The sequence below is a fragment of the Panulirus ornatus genome, chromosome 38 (assembly GCF_036320965.1).
Source record: "Panulirus ornatus isolate Po-2019 chromosome 38, ASM3632096v1, whole genome shotgun sequence".
Classification (NCBI taxonomy): Eukaryota; Metazoa; Arthropoda; class Malacostraca; order Decapoda; family Palinuridae; genus Panulirus; species Panulirus ornatus.
Window position 1 is genome coordinate 4,238,874 of NC_092261.1, and position 20,337 is coordinate 4,259,210.

General features: G+C 43.6%; 2 protein-coding genes across 2 annotated transcripts; both read left to right on the top strand.

The window, feature by feature from the left end:
- Positions 1 to 2,811: 2,811 nt before the first annotated feature.
- Positions 2,812 to 9,755, top strand: LOC139760968 (probable glutamate receptor). The gene is made up of 13 exons (XM_071684748.1): positions 2,812 to 2,919; positions 3,329 to 3,453; positions 3,593 to 3,700; positions 4,122 to 4,345; positions 4,942 to 5,070; positions 5,404 to 5,553; positions 5,840 to 5,930; positions 6,463 to 6,766; positions 7,314 to 7,534; positions 8,055 to 8,235; positions 8,573 to 8,672; positions 9,214 to 9,343; positions 9,587 to 9,755. The coding sequence occupies exons 1-13, from the start codon at positions 2,838 to 2,840 to the stop codon at positions 9,707 to 9,709; spliced, it is 1,968 nt and encodes a 655-aa protein (XP_071540849.1). The 5' UTR covers positions 2,812 to 2,837; the 3' UTR covers positions 9,710 to 9,755.
- A 3,432-nt stretch (positions 9,756 to 13,187) lies between these two features.
- LOC139760945 (probable glutamate receptor) lies at positions 13,188 to 19,968 on the top strand. The gene is given in 14 exon segments (XM_071684731.1): positions 13,188 to 13,272; positions 13,458 to 13,582; positions 13,722 to 13,838; positions 14,712 to 14,861; positions 14,863 to 14,936; positions 15,524 to 15,652; positions 15,865 to 16,014; positions 16,246 to 16,336; positions 17,229 to 17,532; positions 17,818 to 18,032; positions 18,188 to 18,368; positions 18,468 to 18,567; positions 18,917 to 19,046; positions 19,268 to 19,968. Coding segments are annotated over 14 exon segments (1,962 nt in total). The 3' UTR covers positions 19,379 to 19,968.
- The last annotated feature ends 369 nt before the right edge of the window (positions 19,969 to 20,337 follow it).

Sequence of the window (20,337 nt, forward strand, 5' to 3'; positions counted from 1 at the left end):
ATTACTTTTTATGATAAGTGTAAGAAAGTTTGTATATTACTATATCTTCTTAACAAGAATACTTTATATATATATATATATATATATATATATATATATATATATATATATATATATATATATGCTTTTAAATGTGTGTGAGTGTGTAAGATTATCATTTGACTTCCCTTATTTCTTTTCTTACAAGTGTTGAAATGTAATTTGGAAATTGTTGAGATAACAGGAAAGTTTATAAACCTTAAAGCTTTATTGTTCCACTCTGTCTAAGAGAGAGAGAGAAAGAGAGATGAAGGAAACCCCCCCACTGTCCCTAAACCCCAGATATGGAAACAGTACCCCACACACACACACACAGGGACAAATCAAATCCCCGTACATACTCACAAGAAAAATCATTTTGATTTTTTACCACTCACCCCAAACTTTTGAGAAACGGATTTTGCGATGTTCGTTATATTACAATTTGGAAGTGGAGAATATGGCAATGCTTAATATGCGTATATCATTGCATGGTTGCGTTGTGGAATCATGAAATCTAATTCGTGGAAATCGAGTGAATTTCAAAAGGCTATACAGTTATAGATTGCGTTTTTCCACGATTGAATGTTGCCAGGTCACTGCTTCTGTCTTGACTGCTGCATTATGATGGCTAGCGAGACAGATCCTCTGTCATGGGCGATGAAAAGAGGAAATTATAAGTCTCAAGCAGCAAAAGAGAAGGAAAACAGCATATTGTCTCCTGTCAAAATTTCTATAAAGTATTACTCCACTGGTGGAACTGACTCATAGTGTTACTACACTGGTGGAACTGACTCGTAGTGTTACTACACCAGTGGAACTGACTCGTAAAGCGTTACTACACTGGTGGAACTGACCCCTAATGTGTTACTCACTGGTGGAACTGACCGAGACATGAATGGATAGTTTCCCCTTCGAAGGAGCAAATCCTTCGTCACAGCAAATCAAGCAAGACGTCTTTGCTATGACGTCTATTCATCACAGATTTCTGTGAGTGTGAAATTTCTTTATTTCGTTCCACACAGGAACATTATGGTACGACGTCGTCCCACGTTCAAGTCGACGGGTGTGGACGACCGTGCAAGGATCGTGCTGATGTGGGCAGACGGTGTGTCTCCCCGCGACATTGCACAGAAGTCTGGGACCAGCGTGTCCACCGTCTACAGGTGGATTAGACGATGGCGACGAGAGGGCAACGTTTACTCAAGACGTTGCAAATGTTCGCTTGGAATGATGTTTCCAGGAGGACCTGACCCACTGAGCATTCAGCCAAAGTCTTCTCCTCTTCCAGCCACTTTGGTGGATTTTGCTCACACTTTCCAGGTTTACTCTAAGCTAAACACAGCACCTCGTAGCCTGCCGAGGAGAGAAGACACACACCGCTCCCCTACCATCATCGACTCTCTACATCCACGCAAGATATACCGGGATGTTCCATACGATTTGGATTATGCCAACGTCACTTCAGGCGCAAGGCGAAATGTGTCGAGGAATGAAAACAGGAACACCCTCCCCATCCCTCCTGAAGCAGGATGGTGCTGGGGGCTGCCACACCACAACGTCTGACCACTCACCGGTCTTAGAGTGAAGTGGGAAGGTTCCTCTCAACACATACGACAGATAATTAATGTATGGGGCTCGGTACATACACGACAATCTTATAAATGACCAAGTTATGTATATAAGTACGTCTTTCAGGTTGCTAGACTACTATTATTAAGGATGAAGTACAAGACTGCTACATGTATTGTAAAAGGAATATATATCTAATTTTTGGTGAACAAAGTAGGAAATCAAGTCATATCGAAAATTATATTATGCCAGTGTAATCAAACTTGTGAATGGCATCCACAGAGTGTAAAAGTATTTGAAAAGATGTAGTTATCTAGAGACTCAATAGAATTGATCGCCATATGATGATAGCTTTTTCATTGTGTCTAATAATCCTTCGAAACTGTGATATATGGTTCACAGATTTAGGGGGGATTACCTGAAGCTTCTCCATTATTCAAAACTTTTTTTTGTTTTCTGAAATATCCAAAATTTCTTTGGTCATAAGCACTCTCTTAGCAACACTAGTTCATCTTGGATGAAAATATTCCTTAGAAATGAGTTATCACGCAAAACAAAGTAGAAAAAAAAGCATCAGATTAATTGAAGAGAACAGGATATGTACCAATTTTTTCTTGATTACACAGTAAACTACCATAGATAACTCTAGATCGAGAACCTACAGAATGAATTGGATCTATGTGGTATATGAGGGGTGACGTGCTGTCAGTGGGCTAAAACAATGAAATAGTTTGTGGGGTTATGGCTGTTTATGAGAGGATCTGGTTTCAGTACATTATGCATAGTAGTTGAAGAACGGATATGTGTCAATAAGGCCATTCTTCCCTTGTTCCTGACGCCACTTGTGTTATCTCGGCCCTCACCTTTGTATATATATACCAAGTCCTAATTCTTATGTGTAAAGGCACACACACATAGTAGCCTATGTGAGGTACTCATTTATCGGTAAACCACGAAGTGAGGATGAACTGCTGGATTGGCTCTGAACCGACGGCCGTACCCAGGATTCGAACCCGGGAAGGCCCTTGCATGAATCTTGGTAATATCATGTTAGATCCTGATTGCAATTCTAATATTCGACAGCAGACAATAGGTTTCTTAAACTATTCTCTCTCTCTCTCTCTCTCTCTCGACTTCATTATCTGTCAGGGTTTGAAACTGTTCAGATAGATCAACACAATTCTCATTTATGATCCCTGTTCATATGATCATTTATACCAGCAGCGGAACTTTGAAGGGCAGTAGTGATGGCGAGTGTGGCGATCGTGTTGCTGATCCTGACTGTGGCTGTCCTCCCATCCGCCGCTCAGCTGCCTCGACGCCCTTATGGTGAGTCCACTCATAGAGTCACACTCCACCTTATTCCTGTCGTTTATAGAGACGCATTATCATCATCATGATGCAGCCTCACGACCCTCAATATTGAAACTTCTGCAGCTCCAAGGCCGCGCTACAATCAGTACCAGGGAGAGGATGGTCTTCTTGGAAGAAGGAAGATCTCTTTCGTCATCTGACGATGATACATAGTTTTGTGTATGAATGTATGATATATATATATATATGTATATATATATATATATATATATATATATATATATATATATATATATATATATATATATATATATATATATATATATATATGGTAAGACGAAAGGCTTCTTATTCTTAAACAAACTGTACTACAAAAGCATTTTTTTTTCTATTTTGCTATAGCTTTTACCCCTGTTTCTGACAGCTGCTGTGGAGACGCTGGGAGTAGCAGGCGGGGCGGTGAAGGCGGTGTTGGCCAGAGAGCAGCCTCCCTACTGCTCCGTCATCCTCCTCACAGACGGCACCACCTCGGCCACCACTGTCTTCACGGTACGTCAACACTGCCTCACTCTGACACCCTCACACAACACGTGTTTTGTGGCTTCTTATAATATACCAGCAACCCACAGTCTCCTCTCACCCACAGTGTCCTCATTCTTGCTTACATCCTGTAATTATGTCACTTCAGGAGCTGGGGAGGCTGCGGATCCCGTTGGGGCTGGCGGTGTTCGAGGTGCCTGGAAAGAGCAAAGGCTCAAATACAACGCTCTCTTGGATGGTTGGCGAAGCCCGGCAGGTATGTCACTCGCAAAATTGATGAGGCTGGCAGGTCACTCACACAACTAGTGTGGCGGACAGGCCACTCGCACTTCTTATAAGGTAGTTCCTTCAGAATCGTTGTGTGCTGAGATACGTCACATGCAGTACTAGAAAAGAAGTGAAATGAAATTGGCAAACTTATCTTTAATACACGTCATCAAGACGATACAGATATATGGTTAGGATTATTTGGCATCAGAAAAGGACGGTACCCTTTTCTTTCCCTCTTCTCATTCCTCCTCATAAAACGAGTCGGAAAATATGAACACTTTTCTCACTTTTTTGAAACCTTGATAATTCCTCAACTTAGACGAGGTTCCCGGGGTAGGGAAAGGGGAATTGCCGTTAGGAAGGTTATAGAGGCAAGGGCGGACTACCCAATTTGTGTCCCTCAACAGCTGCGGCAGGTGTCGGGATGCGTGACGGTGCTGGTGGTGAGCGACGACCCAGCCTTCCTGGCCGCCTCGGCTGAGTGGTCCCTCAAGGTCCGCCTCCTGACGTGGTCCAACAAACTCCTGGCCGTCACCCGCCGTCCTCTTCAGGACCTGCCACACCTCTACACCTCCTTCTCCATGATCAACTCCATGTTGATCATCGTGGACACCTCCGCGCCCTTTCCCAGGTTAGCCAACCGTGTTCTTGATCGTAAATGTTGCTGTAACAGTTCCGCAATGATCAGCTACCGTTCCTCATGGTTGAATTTGCTACAGCAGCGTCCACACAGTGACCTGTTGTTGCCCGGGAAGACGGCAGCAGCCTTATCCAGACACTGACCAGCTTTCAGATAGGAAATTGTGGTCATGCAGAGCGCTTTGTTGTCCGCTCTATCCAATGTTACGTGCCTCATATCACGTGAACCTTCAGGCAGAGACGTTGACAGACACGTAATCATATGTCAGCATGTTAGACCGTCGTTTGAAATATATATATATATAGTTTTGAGCATGGAAATGACCAGAGGATTAATCATATTAGGAATGTATCATACTCCTCTTATCCACTGTGTATCATTAATGATACTTTTCTGTCTCTAGGCAATCATCATGAGCACTAAAGAACTGCTACTCATCTCCACTGAGTACCAGTGTGGAGCTGACAGATCGATGTGTAAAAACAATAAGATAATGCCCTCTCTCAAAAGAGCAAAATCAAGCTCTATATTTTTCGCAGTCAAATATAAACCTTTTCTTTTTTCTTCTTTTTCTTTTTTTTCTGCAGGTGTGATATATACGCCCACCCGCCCTACAGACCCCCGGAAGCCCAGGTGGTGCCTATTGCCTCCTGGTCGACCATACGTGGCCTCACACTGGCCACCCACCTCCCGCTCTTCCCTGAGAAGTTCTCCAAGTACGTGTGTGTGTGTGTGTGTGTGTGTGTGTGTGTGTGTGTGAGGAATGCAGCCATATAATATTCCTTCATATCACCAGAATTTAAGGAATGCACATAAGCATATTGATCAGCTGTTTACTTGCTGTCAACATGACTTCTGCATCGCATAGCAAATATATATTACAACTGAGAGAGATGTGTATTGAAGAAAGTGCATATGAAACTAGTTTAGGTAAAATCTTCGAAAGATAATGTACAAAATAAACAACTTGGAGCACTAGATCCTCATCACTTACATTATGATTCCACTCAGTTTGATACTGCTCATGCTAGACTGGGTTATTGGCTTAGGTTCGTTTATGGGCCATCATTCCTGGTGGTGGCCATGGAGTACCCCTTCTACGTGGAGAGACACCCAGCTTGGACCCCTGGTCAGCCGCTGAACTACAAGGGACCCGTGATACAGCTGCTGGCCTTGCTGGCAAATCAATCCAATTTTACGTAGGTTGTGATTTCATGCAAGTTTTTCATATATATATATATATATATATATATATATATATATATATATATATATATATATATATATATATATATATATATATATATATATATATATATATATATATATATATATATATCATCTAAGGTTTACAAACTGTAAATTGAGGATAAGGAGATGGACGATCAATCCACCATTATTCCTCACAAACAAATGGTATAGTTGAGAATAATGATGACGTCTCACACACGTCAGACGTTTCAGTCTTGATGTCTGTCTTCTCAGGTATACTTTCGTGGAGCCGCCGGACGGAACGTTTGGAACTAAGGAAGCTGATGGGTCCTGGACTGGCATGGTGGGGATGGTGGGCAGGAACGTGAGTGTATAGCGACTAGTGTCTCTGTGTATCATTCATGATGGCTGGTTCGAGCAAGCATGGGTTGCAAAGGCCGGCAACTGAAACTAATAGTAATAATAGTAAAAGTAGTAATCGTAGTAGTAGTAGTAGCTAATATCCGTACTAATAGTCGTAGTAGAAGAAGTTTCCTGATCAAGTGAAGTCAAAGAAAAGGATGCTCTATAACTTAGTCTTAACTTAAGCAACCAAGTACATCAGCAGCCATGATCTCTGACATTCGTACACTAGCCACAAGCTCAGAATACAATGATCTACTGTGTGTATATCAGAAGTTAATACGAAATTAATGAAAGGCAAATTGATATCCACAGCACAGCTATGTTGGTATCAAGTAGTTCATGTTGCATTCTGTAGGTTGCTATTTATGTCACAAGAATCAACAGTACCTTAGTAGTGTTGAGTCTTGGCAAGCCCCCCCTCGCTTCATACACACGTGCATTACCACCAGCCCTTAACCCATTAAAAAATCTATCTAAATGGGTGGATGCAGGAGGTGGACATAGGCGTCGGGCCCTTCTCACTGAGTGGTGTTCGTGCTGAGGTGGTGGACTACATGAAGGTGTTCGTGGACGACACGATCAAGATCATAGGAGGTCTGGGGCGGCCTGAGGTGGACCCGTGGGCCTTCCTGATGCCTCTGGGACCTCTGGTGTGGACGGCCATCCTGGCGGCGCTGCTGGTGGTGCCGGGGATGGTGTTGCTGCTGTTGCACTCCTTTCCTCCAAACACTCCACAAAAGGGCGACTGGCAGATAGAGAACATCTTCTTGTATATTCGTATATTGTTACAACAAGGTAAAGTAATCCATAAGTGCCATGTTACTTGGAAGATATCTCGAGGCCAAACTAATGTAACTCTTTCGTTAAGAATTACTTACAAGCAATATGTAAGAAAACAGAAGCAGCTTGCTGATGTATCTTCCAGGAGGGGTGGGTATGTGTGGACTGAGTAGGTATTTGTTTTGAATACATTGTAAAAAATACTTGGAAGAAGAGACCGAACTGTATGTGGTATGTCTGGATCTATAGAAAACGGATGATGGGATAGACAGAGAATGCCTTGAGGATGATGCTTTGAATGTATAGGGTAAATGGAAAGTTGATAAATGTATTGAGGAGGTTTCACCAAGTGAGTAAGGATTATGTGCGAGGAGGAAGAGAAGAGAGTGATTGGTTCTCAGTGAGGGCGGATCTGCGTCAAGGATGTGTGATGTCGCCGTGGTTGTTTAATCCGTGTATGGAGGCAAGTCTCTTGGGCCTGTCATTTCTAACACTACACCTGTTAAATATATTCGGTTTGTTTATGTAAAATATGATGAGAATTGTGTTGACCCTGAACAAGACTTCAGCCCGGAGCCTAGTGAGCGGGGGTGGGAGCGGCTGCTGCTGGGGTCGTGGATGGTGATGACCCTAGTGCTCGCCCGGAGCTACGACGGGAAACTGAGGTCCATGATGGCCGTCAGGTACATCCCGCAGCCCTACCAGTCCCTCAGAGACGTGCTGGACGACCCCTCCGCCACCATGATCTGGCTGACTGGATCGTCTTACATGCAATATCTCCGGGTAAGACAAGGATAATGATAAAACAGTAATGATGATTAGTACACTTCTGGTTGATTTCCCCACATATTCCCAATGTGAATATTCTTAGCAAAAGTTGCAGGAAATCAGTATGAAGTTTCGTTTCATTGTGTCATAAGATACAACCCTCTTATGACCAGGTGTGTTGTGTGGCATTTATTTTGCCATTGCTTTGACTACTTCCCGCTGTATTCATTGGAATGATACCGCCCCGTTGTAGCCAATACACTGACACATCCCAACTACGAGCAGTTGTGTTGCCATACCTTGCTTGTAACCAGGTGTGTGTGATGGAAGCCTATTCTCACTACCATACGATGAAGCCTGGACCAGGTTCCTCTCAGAACATGTTGTACAAGTTAGGCTCCTGGAGCTCAGAAACTGCTGATGCTAATCTAACTCATCCATGAAATGATCATTTCCGAGCATCTTGTAGTCGTAAAGTATCATAGTTTCTCTTATATGTATTAATAATCCAGTAAAAGAAAAAAAAATCCTGTAGACTGTGAAAAGTGGTCCGTTTGCTGAGGTGATGGACGCTAAGAAACACGGTCGCATGAAGCTGGTGACGACCATGGAGTACAGGAGGGTGATGGAGACGCTGGTGGCGAAGGGTCATCACGTCCTCATCGTCGAAGACAAAGAAGGCAGGTCCGTCAGGGCCGACTTATTCTCAGACACAGGTCAGTTCCTCCCGCTCTACATTCAACACAATTTTCACACAATTACGCTTCAGTTGTGTGAATGAGATGGGGAAATGGATATTTTCCTCAGTTCTGATGTGGGTTTGTATCCCTCCAGCACTGTTCCCCCCTACACACGGCTCAGTGAGATCATTGTCCTTTGATTTACAGGATGTGAATTTGACGTTATTCTTAAAGAAGTCATTCTCAAGATATACAAATTTTGATGGATCTGTTATCATAGATTCTATATTTGTTGATCCTGTGTTGATGTACTAGTTTTCTGTGTCTATTTACAGTTGCTGGACAGATTGAGTTATATCTTTTCTCCCCACAGGACGATGCGACTTCTACTCGTCCAGGGAACATTTCTTGCACACCTCCAAGAGTATGATTGGTCAGAAGGGCCATCCTCTCGTCCCGGCCTTAAGTAAAAGGTAACGTGGGTGGAGAGTGTTGGTGTCTGGTCATGACTGGAAATCATTCTATAGTGTGTGTCTGTATGTGTGTGTGTGTGTGTGTGTGTGTGTGTGTGTGTGTGTGTGTGTGTGTGTGTGTGTCTGTATGCAAAATCATGAAAAATGACCTTTTCCTCTTTCGCTTAAAACACTTCTTTTTTACGGTAGCTATTTTGAATATGATATCCACAATAGTCTTTTCTTTTACCCAAAACAGTATTTTCTTCAAGCAATTCATAGCTTAAATGGCTGCTATATTCTGGAGATACATAGTAATACACTGAAGACTTAATCTTTCTTTTCGAAACAACTACTCCAGTTGAGGACGATGTCGAAAACCGTGGAGAATTTCGCCACTTGAATCCTCCCCTCCATACCAACCGTACAACTACTGAACTTCTTGTGTTTGATTGATATGAGTTGCTGATAGTTAGAAAGAACAATCACTAATCGCTTTGTATGACAGAAATAAGAAAATTATTGTTGTAGATTACTTATAGGTTTCTCTTTCCACTCATAGCATAAAGTTTGTGAAGCAGTTCGGGATATTTGATCTTTGGATGAGGAGTTTTAAAGTTAACTCTACCAGATGTCTTCGTCCCCCCAAAAGGATCATGATCAACTCCTCCCTTGGTTTATCCAACGTCTGGGTAAGTGATGCAGTCATGGTAACATCATGGAACATGGGAGAACAAGGGAGGAAACGGCCTTCCTACACGTCTCTGATAAGCCTGGTGGAGATCCAGTATGAAACAATACAATAGATGCTTTGGTTTTGGTTCTTCCGGTTATAGTTTATAAGGATAGGGATGCAGAATTGTGTTCTGATATGTTACAGACAGTTGAACTCTGTGTTAACACCTGCCTGACGGAGACGACCTCGCTCATTTCAGGGAATGTTTGCAGTGCTTGGTAGCGGCCACGCTGGCGCTCTCCTGGTGCTCTGTCTCGAGGTTTTTGCCTCTAGTCTCGTAAAGACCCAGAACTACTGGCTTCCTACCAACGTGGGCCTCTGAACTCCACACATGACCGATTCTGAATACATTTATATTGATAAAATAAAACGACTCTTCTCGAAAACGTGATTTTCATTGCTCCGATTCAGTCTCGTCTCACTACTGGCCCATCCCATTTAGTAACTGACTATGGAAGAGAGAGAGAGAGAGAGAGAGAGAGAGAGAGAGAGAGAGAGAGAGAGAGAGAGAGAGAGAGAGAGAGAGAGAGAGAGAGAGAGATGATATACACAAGCTCAGGTAAATATCCTTTTCATCTGACTAGAGTAATAAGTGAGGAGACTTACGTTACCCCGGCTGCTGTGAACAGTCCTGGACGATCTGATGCTTATTTGAAACCTTTCCTGAATGAATGTATTCATGATCTCCCTCTTTAAGAGAAAGTACCACAGCAAATACACCTTTTGCTTTAGCGTTTAAAAAAAGTATAAAGAAAAAAAGAATTTCTTGTTTTACATGAACCACCTGATGTCATACGCGCGCATCTTTTGACTAGCCAATCACAAACTTCAGTAGTGGCTAAGGAAATAGTTCCAGCCAATCATGTCGCTGGTTGCCTCTAATGTTAACCAATCCCAGATCAAGGTATATGCTTTCGACCAATGAGACGCAGGCCTGACTCCTGCAGGAGGTGTGTCTAGCGAACACAAAATGGATGTGAGGCGCTGGTGCAAGACACATTGTCGTGGTGCAGCTGACACCGTCAACAACCTCACCTCCTGCGCTACTACTGTAAAACTTGTGACGTCTTTTTCTTCTTTTGAGTGTTGCCAAATATTGGACGCCCCGAGAGTCGAACCCAGACTACCGAGAACAGTAGGCTGACAGCGTACCAATGGACCACGGCTATCGACAGCTCCAGACCGCTACCCGTGGCCTCTGGAGCTGAGGATAGCAGTTCCAGAGTGGAGAGGTTTGCCCCCATCGGTGATCCAGTGGTACACAGCCCGCCTGCTGTTCTCGGTAGCCTTGGCTCGACTCTCGGACTTGCAATGGGAGAATTGTTTAGATTGATTTACACGTGAACATTACATATTCGTGTATTTGTATACACACACACACACACACACACACATATATATATATATATATATATATATATATATATATATATATATATATATATATATATATATATATATATATATATATTACTGGACTTCACCTGTAGTAAGTAAAAAGTTACTTTTGCACTGGCCATATCATCGTCTGTTGATAAAAGAGGGTAAAACTCTCCTCAAAGAAGTTTTCACTCCAAAAGAATCCATCAGCTCCCTGCTACTGGAAGTAGCGCAGTCTTAGAGCTGCAGGAGCTTCTAAAAACGGGTCCTAAAGTAATACCAGGGCAAGATTGTCTTGAGAGAAAGATTCTAAACCCTCATTGATGTATCCCAACACATAACCCTCATTGATGTATCCCAACACATAACATCTGGAGATTATTTTGTTTTCCAGTTATGTGTATTTGAAGTCTGAGAGATTCCAGCGTATGTTAGTCCTGCCTCCTGGAACTTTGACTTCCCTGTTACCCTCAGAATAGGACAATACGAATGTCATAAGAGATCGATCCTCAAAATCGTTATCCTGCCCACCATCCTCTCTCAACACTGTATGACATGAATCTTTAAAGGTACATAAATGGCACATCAACCTAAGCGGGTTATCATGGCAAATCCAATGTTATGTTTGATGAAGAAAATAATCGTTTTCGAGCAGCAGAGAGGAAGGAAATCAACCTAATTATGTGTTAATATCATATGAAGTATCATTACTAGTGATTATAACTAATTTCTTCAATAGGAGATAATTTTGCCGTCGAAGCAGCCAAGCCTCAGGTAAGCAGATCAGCAAGATGTCTTCTTAATATTGTAGATTCACCAGTAGTAACGTCGTGGATGAAGAGCTCCTTATTTCATATCACACAGGAACATTATGGTGCATCGTCGTCCCGTGTTTACGTCGACGGATGTGGATACCCGTGCAATGATCGTGTTGATGTGGGCAGACGGTGTTTGTCCCCGTGAGATTGCACAGAAGGCTGGGACCAGTCTGTCCACCGTCTACAGATGGATCAGACGGTGGCGAAGAGAGGGCAGCATTTTTTCAAGACGTTACGGTTGTTTACATGGGGTATTCCCAGGGGTGTCGGATCCGTTGAACGTTCAGTCAAACCCTCCTATGGTTCCAGTCACTTTCGTGGATGTCTCGAACGCTTTCCAGGTTTATTGTATTCCGAATACATATCCTCATAGGTTTCCGAAGACAAGAGAAAACGGCTGCGCGCCTCCCTTCACTGATAGTCTGGATCGACACGATATAAACTATGAGGTTAGATGCAGTTTGGAATGTACTGACGTTCCTTCAAACATGAGACGAAATTAAACAATGAACACCAAAGCTAGGAACTCGTTGCTCAGGAAGTCAGAAGGACTTTGGTGGTGAGAACTGCGGACACCAGGGGATCTGGGAGCCAACGATGTACCGAAACGACAGAACAGAGAGAGAGAGAGAGAGAGAGAGAGAGAGAGAGAGAGAGAGAGAGAGAGAGAGAGAGAGAGAGAGACTAAAAGAGCAAAAGAATAATGGATACAGTATGTAAAAGTACAGAGCTCAGATTACAAGACTGATGTTACTGAAGAGAAAATACATGAATTCTAATCTGTGACTTGTAAGTAGGATAGATTGTAAGTAGATGTACACAGGGATGAGAAGGAATCTCGTACCACAAAAGAATTTGTTTTGTATAAAGGTACCTGAACTAAGTAAAGACAGTCAAGAAGACGAAAATCTTTAGTGAACTTTTTTTACCTAAAGATTAAAAAGATGATATTGATACTGTTTACCAAATGGCGTCCTAGCTACCGTCTCTTCGTTGTATATCAACTGACTGTTATATTTCTTTCTTGTATCTCCCATGATGATGTGATTATTATACGAAAGTGCACTTGGGAACTTATCGTGTTTCATTTTCCCGTGGACTCATAGGAATACATATATATATATATATATATATATATATATATATATATATATATATATATATATATATATATATATATATACTGTGTGTGTGCATAGATGTAACTACACCTACAGCCTTACACACCACATGACAGACCGCAAATGATTCCAAAGAAACACAGGCGCCACCAGATGACTAACCAGCATAATGATATATCCACATGTCGGAATGTCCCTTCGGAGAGGTACATCAGTTGTCCCACCTCAGCCTCCCTCCTGACCACGAGTGACGTCAGCAGCGACGGACTATCGCCCTGAACATTCTCGATAACATGTGTATTACATCACAGTTCTGGTGTCTGTATCTTTTATCTGTGACGGAACTCCTGACTGGGAAATGTAAACAAGGGGATGGGGCAATCAGACAAGAATGCAGGGAGGGTGTGTTTATCTTCACTGCCTCGTATCCTTATGGTTATGTAAACGTTCAGCAGAGATGTGGAGGTCAGTGATGACGATGATGATGGCGAGTGTGGCGGCTCTGTTGTTGATCATGATTGTGGCTATCCCCTCGTCTGCTGCCCAGCTGCCTCGAGGCCCATATGGTAAGTTCACAGCTGTGGTATGTGTGTGTGTGTGTGTGTGTGTGTGTGTGTGTGTGTGTGTGTGTGTGTGTGTAAATGATAACTATGGCATGAATGATTTCTCGTAATTATAGGGTCATTTGTACTAAATACCTAATCAGCTTTTAAGGTTATGATTTTGCTACTAGATTTTTGCCTTTCATCAGGTGGAGGGGAAACGCTGGGAGTAGCAGGCGGGGCGGTGGTGGCGGTGCTGGCCAGAGAGCGGCCGCCCCACTGCTCCGTCATCCTCCTCACAGACGGCACCACCTCGGCCACCACTGTCTTCACGGTACGTCAACACTGCCTCACCCTGATACCCTCACACAACACGTGTTTTGTGGCTTATTATAATGTACCAGCAACCCACAGTCTCCTCTCATCCACAGTGTCCTCATTCTTGCTCACATCGTGTAATTATGTCATTTCAGGAGCTGGGGAGGCTGCGGATCCCGTTGGGGCTGGCGACGTTCGAGGCGACAGGAGAGGACAAGAACCCTAACATGACGGAGACACGGCTCTCCTGGATGGTCGACGAGGTTCGTCGGGTAGGTAGCACACGGTAGTAATGAAGCTGGGACGTCGCTCACAGCACCAGTGTGACAGGTACGTCACTCACAACACCGGTGTGGCGGGAAAGTTCCTCATAATTCTACTACTACTGGGTAGTTTGCTAACAGTACCAGTAAAATATAATGCAATGAAATCGGCAAAATCTCCCTCTTTTCTAACTTCAGATACATGTTAGAACCGACGGTCACCACATGAAGCTAGATATAAAGAGGGTCTTGTCCCTAACACCAGGTCGTATATCAGTTGACTCGCCCACGAACACATGCAGCACCGACCCTTATCTAGGAGCGCAAGCTACGTCAGGTGGCTGCCAGATATTACTTAGAGTACTTTGACTTTCTGCTTGTCCTTCTTCATTCCTGTTCCGTATGGAGGGTACGGGACAGGCTTTGTTTATCTTGCTCCTCGAAACGCGAGCCATTTACGAACCGGATCTAAAATCCTGAACAGAAGAGGAGGCCAACGAAAAGGAGGACCTCCCAGTCCTATATAGACACAATGTGAAGAAGTTGTGCAAAAAGCAGGACACGACGGGAGTCTACCACTTGCCTAAGACGCTTTCAGTCCTTTCCTCGCCTGAAGGTAGGTTAAGGACACATCTCTCCCAAGAGAGGCGGGACACCGTCAAACCCCAGGCAAAAGTTCCGTTCGAGTATAAAGGTAAGGGACTCTCTGCGGCCTATGTTGACTGCTCTAGCACCCTCTGTCGAGCCACATCACAAACGAAGGTAAAGTACCTCAAGAACATCACTTCAGTAGTCAGGAGAGGTCACATCTCATGTATGGGGAGGGAGTTTTTTTTTTTTTTCAAGCAAAGGCAGGCAACACTAATACGTGTACGTCAACAGCTGCGGCAGGTGTCGGGTTGCGTGACGTTGGTGGTGGTGAGCGACGACCCAGCCTTCCTGGCCGCCTCGGCCCAGTGGTCCCTCAAGGGCCGCCTCCTGACGTGGTCCAACAAACTCCTGGCCGTCACCCGCCGGCCCCTTCAGGACCTGCCGACACCTCTACACCTCCTTCTCCATGATGAACGCCATGCTGATCATTACGAACACTCTTAAGGATTTTTTCAGGTTAGACACTATGTTCCTAGTTGTGAATGGCTGCCTCACCGTTCATAAAAAAAGGTAAGGACCAGCCACCATTTTCTCCTGGCTAACACTGCTGTGGTATTCACCACAATTAACATGTTGACCGGTCAGTACTCGTAGAGGTTGCCTTCTCCAGATATGAGAAAAAGGTTTAATGCAGACTCCTACCAGCCAATACTATTCCTCCATTGAGTAAAGAATATAAGCCCACCATCGTCCCCAACAATGAGGAAATATGAGTGTGAACGGATACTTTGAGGTGAAGTGTTGTGCTACATGTGGCCACTGTGCAACATACTTCACGCACCTCTCTGCAAACCGTAGACCACAGAGGTGCCACATGCATCATCAGCAGTGTATGTATGTTCATCATGTTAACAGAACTGAGGTCCGTGAGAATAAGCTGTGTAGTATTTGTATGTCACTCTGTTACGGTCACTCAGACATTCGTTTCATAAAAAAAAAAAAACCCTACTGCTAAAGTGGGAAGGTTATATTGAGGTCGTCCACTTAGACTCCGGTCAAAACACGTACAGAAATATCACAGTTAAAGCCAGCTTTCCCTGCAGGTGTGATATATACATCCACCTGCCCTACAGACCCCCGGAAGCCCAGGTGGTGCGAGTTGCTTCCTGGTCGACCATACGTGGCCTCACACTGGCTACCCACCTCCCGCTCTTCCCTGAGAAGTTCTCCAAGTATGTGAAATGGAAACCCATCTTTTTTTACCTCATTTTTTGGGGATTAGTGAAGAGATGGAATCATACGTGTATTCAACTATTCTTACCATGAAAAAGATACCTCATTAAATTAAATATTTCGTTGAAAGAAAGCAGCAGACACATTATCAGTAATTTATGACATCAGGCTAACTTATCATTATCAAGATAGTCGTACTTTCCACTGCCAGGTTCGCCTATGGGCCATCGTTCGTTGCGGTGGCCATGGAGTACCCGTCCTATGTAGAGGGGGATCCAGCTTGGACGCCTAGTCAGCCACTGAGCTTCACAGGACCAGTAGTACGGCTGCTGACGTTACTTGCAAATAACTTTAATTTTACGTAAGTTGTGATGGCAGTTAGACGAAGGAAGTGAGTTTATGTAGGTTATGTGATGTGCTGAAGTTAAATGGTGTCATTGACATTCATGATTCACTCACGGTTGTGAAAAAATGCACAAATTTACGCATTTCATTTTCCTAGAAATAAAATATTGGAACCTAACCATTCAAACGTAAAGTATTGGAACCTTACACACGTCAGGGTAAGTGGTATTAACTCCTACCTCACCAGGTACTTCCTCGTGCGGTCGCGGGACGGACAGTGGGGAACTAAGAAGCCTGATGGGTCATGGACTGGCATGGTGGGGATGGTGGGCAGGAAGGTGCGTGTAGCAAGAAGTATCTACTGAGTGGTCCTGGTCAGTATTGTGTGTAGAAGTCGGGCATATGAACTTAGCGTGGATAACTTAGTGTGGGTCAGGTCAGAGAAAAGCTATCTTCACCATAACCTTATCTTCAGTAACTTATATCCTCACTACACCTATACCTCACGACACCCTCATCTTCACTACGCTTTCGTCATCTCTACACCTTTATGTTCACCTCAAACTCATTTTCATCAAATTTACTTTCACTGACCCATTTTGCACCGCGGGGTGCAGAAATAAACAGAAATATATGCAGAGTGAAACGTCTGTTTCCATGTCTTGAGGAAGTAGTACACAATGTTGAATATTCGAAAGGCATGGTTCCTCACATTAAGGGCCACTTGTTCAAACAGAGTCACAGCTCTAGTTTAGAATACATACTCCAGAGATAAGGTACACAGTTATTAACACATTTAGCCAGCCTTCGTCCACCACTAACTTGGTTCAACACCTCACATCCGGGAAGTAGCCAGTCAAAGGCGTTTGCCATCATGCATACGTCAACACCATTGCACTAGGTGGGAGTGGTGGATGTTCTTGGTCACTGCAGCGACAATCAGGATCAACACTTGTGCCTGAGTGTATGACACTATTAGCGCGTGAGCCTGACATCCAACAGTTCCCACACTGCAACAGAAAAGAGGTCAGCTATCAGATAGAATTAAAAAACGCTGTAGGGGAGAAGTTCTAACAGAATAACACTCGTAATTTTTTTCTTTGGTCACAAAAAAAAAGTTTTTAGCACTGATCCTTCGCAGTTCTAAGTAATGTAATCGTTTCACGTGTACATTCAAAAAAACTGGCCTCCACTCTGTTCCAATAGACTATTGTATGTGGATGGATGCAGGAGGTGGACATCGGTGTCGGGCCCTTCTCACTGAGTGGTGTTCGTGCTGAGATGGTGGACTACATGACGTTATTTGTGGACGACGCACTGAAGATCATAGGAGGTCTGGGGCGGCCTGAGGTGGACCCATGGGGCTTCCTGCTGCCTCTGGGACCTCTGGTGTGGACGGCCATCCTGGCGGCGCTGCTGGTGGTGCCGGGGATGGTGTTGCTGCTGTTGTTCTGCTTCCCTCGTAAGGCTCCACAGAGGGACACCTGGCAGAGGAATGATACATTCTTATACCTTCGCATATTATTACAACAAGGTAAAGCAACAGATGCATGCAAGATTTCTATGACTGCACCTCTGAAATATGTAAACTAGATATCTGTCTCAAGCAACCAAGGCATTACGAAGTGAACGATGTGCTGCATATATTTCGTCAAAGATTATTCGAAACGCTGTTAGGGAAAAGTTGAGATTTAGGAAAAGCAGTGATGGTATGTGCAAGGGATCCTTGAGCTTATCATTTCCGACATGAAAGATACTTAAGATGTTGGTGTTCATGATATGACATATACTAAGGCTGATGGTGTTGGTCCTGAGCAAGATTTTAGGCCGGAGCCCAGAGGTTGGGAGCGTCTGGTGTTGGGGTCGTGGATGGTGATGACGCTAGTGTTGACCAAGAGCTACGCTGGTAACCTCATGTCCATGTTGGCCGTCAGGTACATCCCGCAGCCCTACCAGTCCCTCAGAGACGTGCTGGACGACCCCTCCGCCACCTTAATGTGGCCTGGAGGCTCCATTTCCATGCAACATGTTATGGTAAGACAAGTAATGTCATAGGTTTTCACTTCACTATTCCATTAATCTTTTCACAAAACCTATTCACAGAACAACATGTGATAAGTCAGTTTTTTTTTTTTTTTTTTTTCTTTTACATTTCTGTTGTAAACAGACTGCACAAAAATCATATTCAGGCTGCGACGACCGGCACGTTTCGTGAAGTAAGGGAAGCCAGGACGATTGGTCGCGTGATGTGGGTGAAGTCCACCGAGTACAGGAAGGCGATGGAGACGCTGGTGGCGGAGGGGCACCACGTCCTCATCGTCGAGGAGAACGAAGGAAGGTCCCTCAGGGCCGACGTGTTCTCAGACACAGGTGACGTCTCCTACACTACATATGTGTGTGTGTGTGTGTGTGTGTGTGTGTGTGTGTGTGTGTGTATTTACAATACTCTATAGTGTTTCAACTCCACAGGTCAGTGTGACTTTTACTCGTCTAGAGAACATTTCTTTCCTTCGTCTATGAGCATGATTGGTCAGAAGGGCCACCCGCTCGTCCCTGCCTTAACGAAAAGGTAAGATGGCAGAAGCTTCACGTAAATTCTTCACTCTGTGATGCATAAATGAATGATGACCTCATGGTAGAATCTGTCTGACTGTGTGCCTGTGTTTATCCATCTGTGATTACTTATATATGTAATATACACCTGTCGGGCCCTATGATCCTTAATGTTCTTGCGTAAAGATGAAAATGAAAAAAAAAAAATTGTGGTTGCCACTGTGGTGAATGCTATGGCAAGTACTCTTAAATATTCACCGCTGGTTCGACACAACCACACATCACCCAGACAGTATTTGTTTCAGTCCTAACTCTGTTCATGTACGTAGGAGGATAGTGATTACTACTTTTCCTGTCTCCCGCAGCATCAAGTTTGTGAAGCAGTTCGGGATATTTGATTACTGGATGAGGAGTTTTAAGGTTAATGCCACCAGATGTCTCCGCCCTCCCTCCAGGATCACCCTTAATTCCTCGCTCGCCTTTACCAACGTCTGGGTGAATAACAAAGTCATATAATTTCCTTTACATTGACAGAATAGTAGAACAACGAAATTCAGCTTACCTCATGAACCTATATTTATGGTTAAGTTCTGTCACTGTAAGTACTATTCATAAGAACAGTAAACATCAAGATCAATGCTGTAAACTGACATAAAACCGACCACTATACCAGTGTGGGAACACCTGCCTGACGGAGACGACCTCGTTCATTTCAGGGAATGTTCGTGGTGCTCGCTGGCGGCCACGCTTCCGCTCTCTCGCTGCTCTTTCTCGAGCTCCTCGCTGCTCGTCTTGTACAGACCCAGAACTCCTCCTTGAACTACTGAGCCTGTCCCCATCACCGCTCTGGAAGCGACAATGATCTTCCCGAAGCCAAATTCTACCACAAAACGTCTCGGGAAGCTCACAACGTCACATGGACCAGGGTCCTCTCGTCATATTGCCTGTTGAGTAAAGGGGATGGTCAGACAGACTCCCCCCCCATCCCCCCTCAGGCCAACGTGATCTCCATTACTCAGGATTATATTAATCACTCGGCAGATGATTAGCATTCACTGGGATGATTTTCTTCTCTAACTAATCACATTTCTTGATTAAGGTGATCGCATTTCCATATGTAGAAATAGTCGTTAGTTTCTGATAACTAAATATATAAATAGATATATAAAATAGACACAAGAAACAGTTTATATCATAAGGATATATGACAGTCTGTGATTATTAGGTCAAATGGTTTGCTACAGAATACCCAAAGATATATAATACCAAATAAGGAAAAATATTCCCAAACCCAAGTCTGTGTTTACGCATTTTACACACACACACACACACACACACACACACACACACACACACACACACACACACACACACACACACACACACAAATAAAATAAAAAACAGTTTTTCACCCGTATAGATACTTTTTCATAGGTTGATAAAGTAACAACAATTCGAAAAGTAAAAACTCTGGTGATATAAAATGCTATAAGATTCTGTGTTGACGAAATATTAGTAAGATTATAAAAAAAAATGATGATGATGATAATAATGGTCTTGACATTTCTGTTGTTCATGAGTCTACGATTCTGAAGTGATTACATTACATCCAGTTAAGTATCACAATTCCTCCTCTCTTACTTATGTTAAGGAAGACATACCGAAGTGTTTCCATCAGCTGTGAGATAAATATATGTCAATTATGTGATATATGTTTGAATTTACCTCACACTTATCTATTGTTATCTATCTTTAGCATAAACTGATGCATTTAAAGATTCACTTG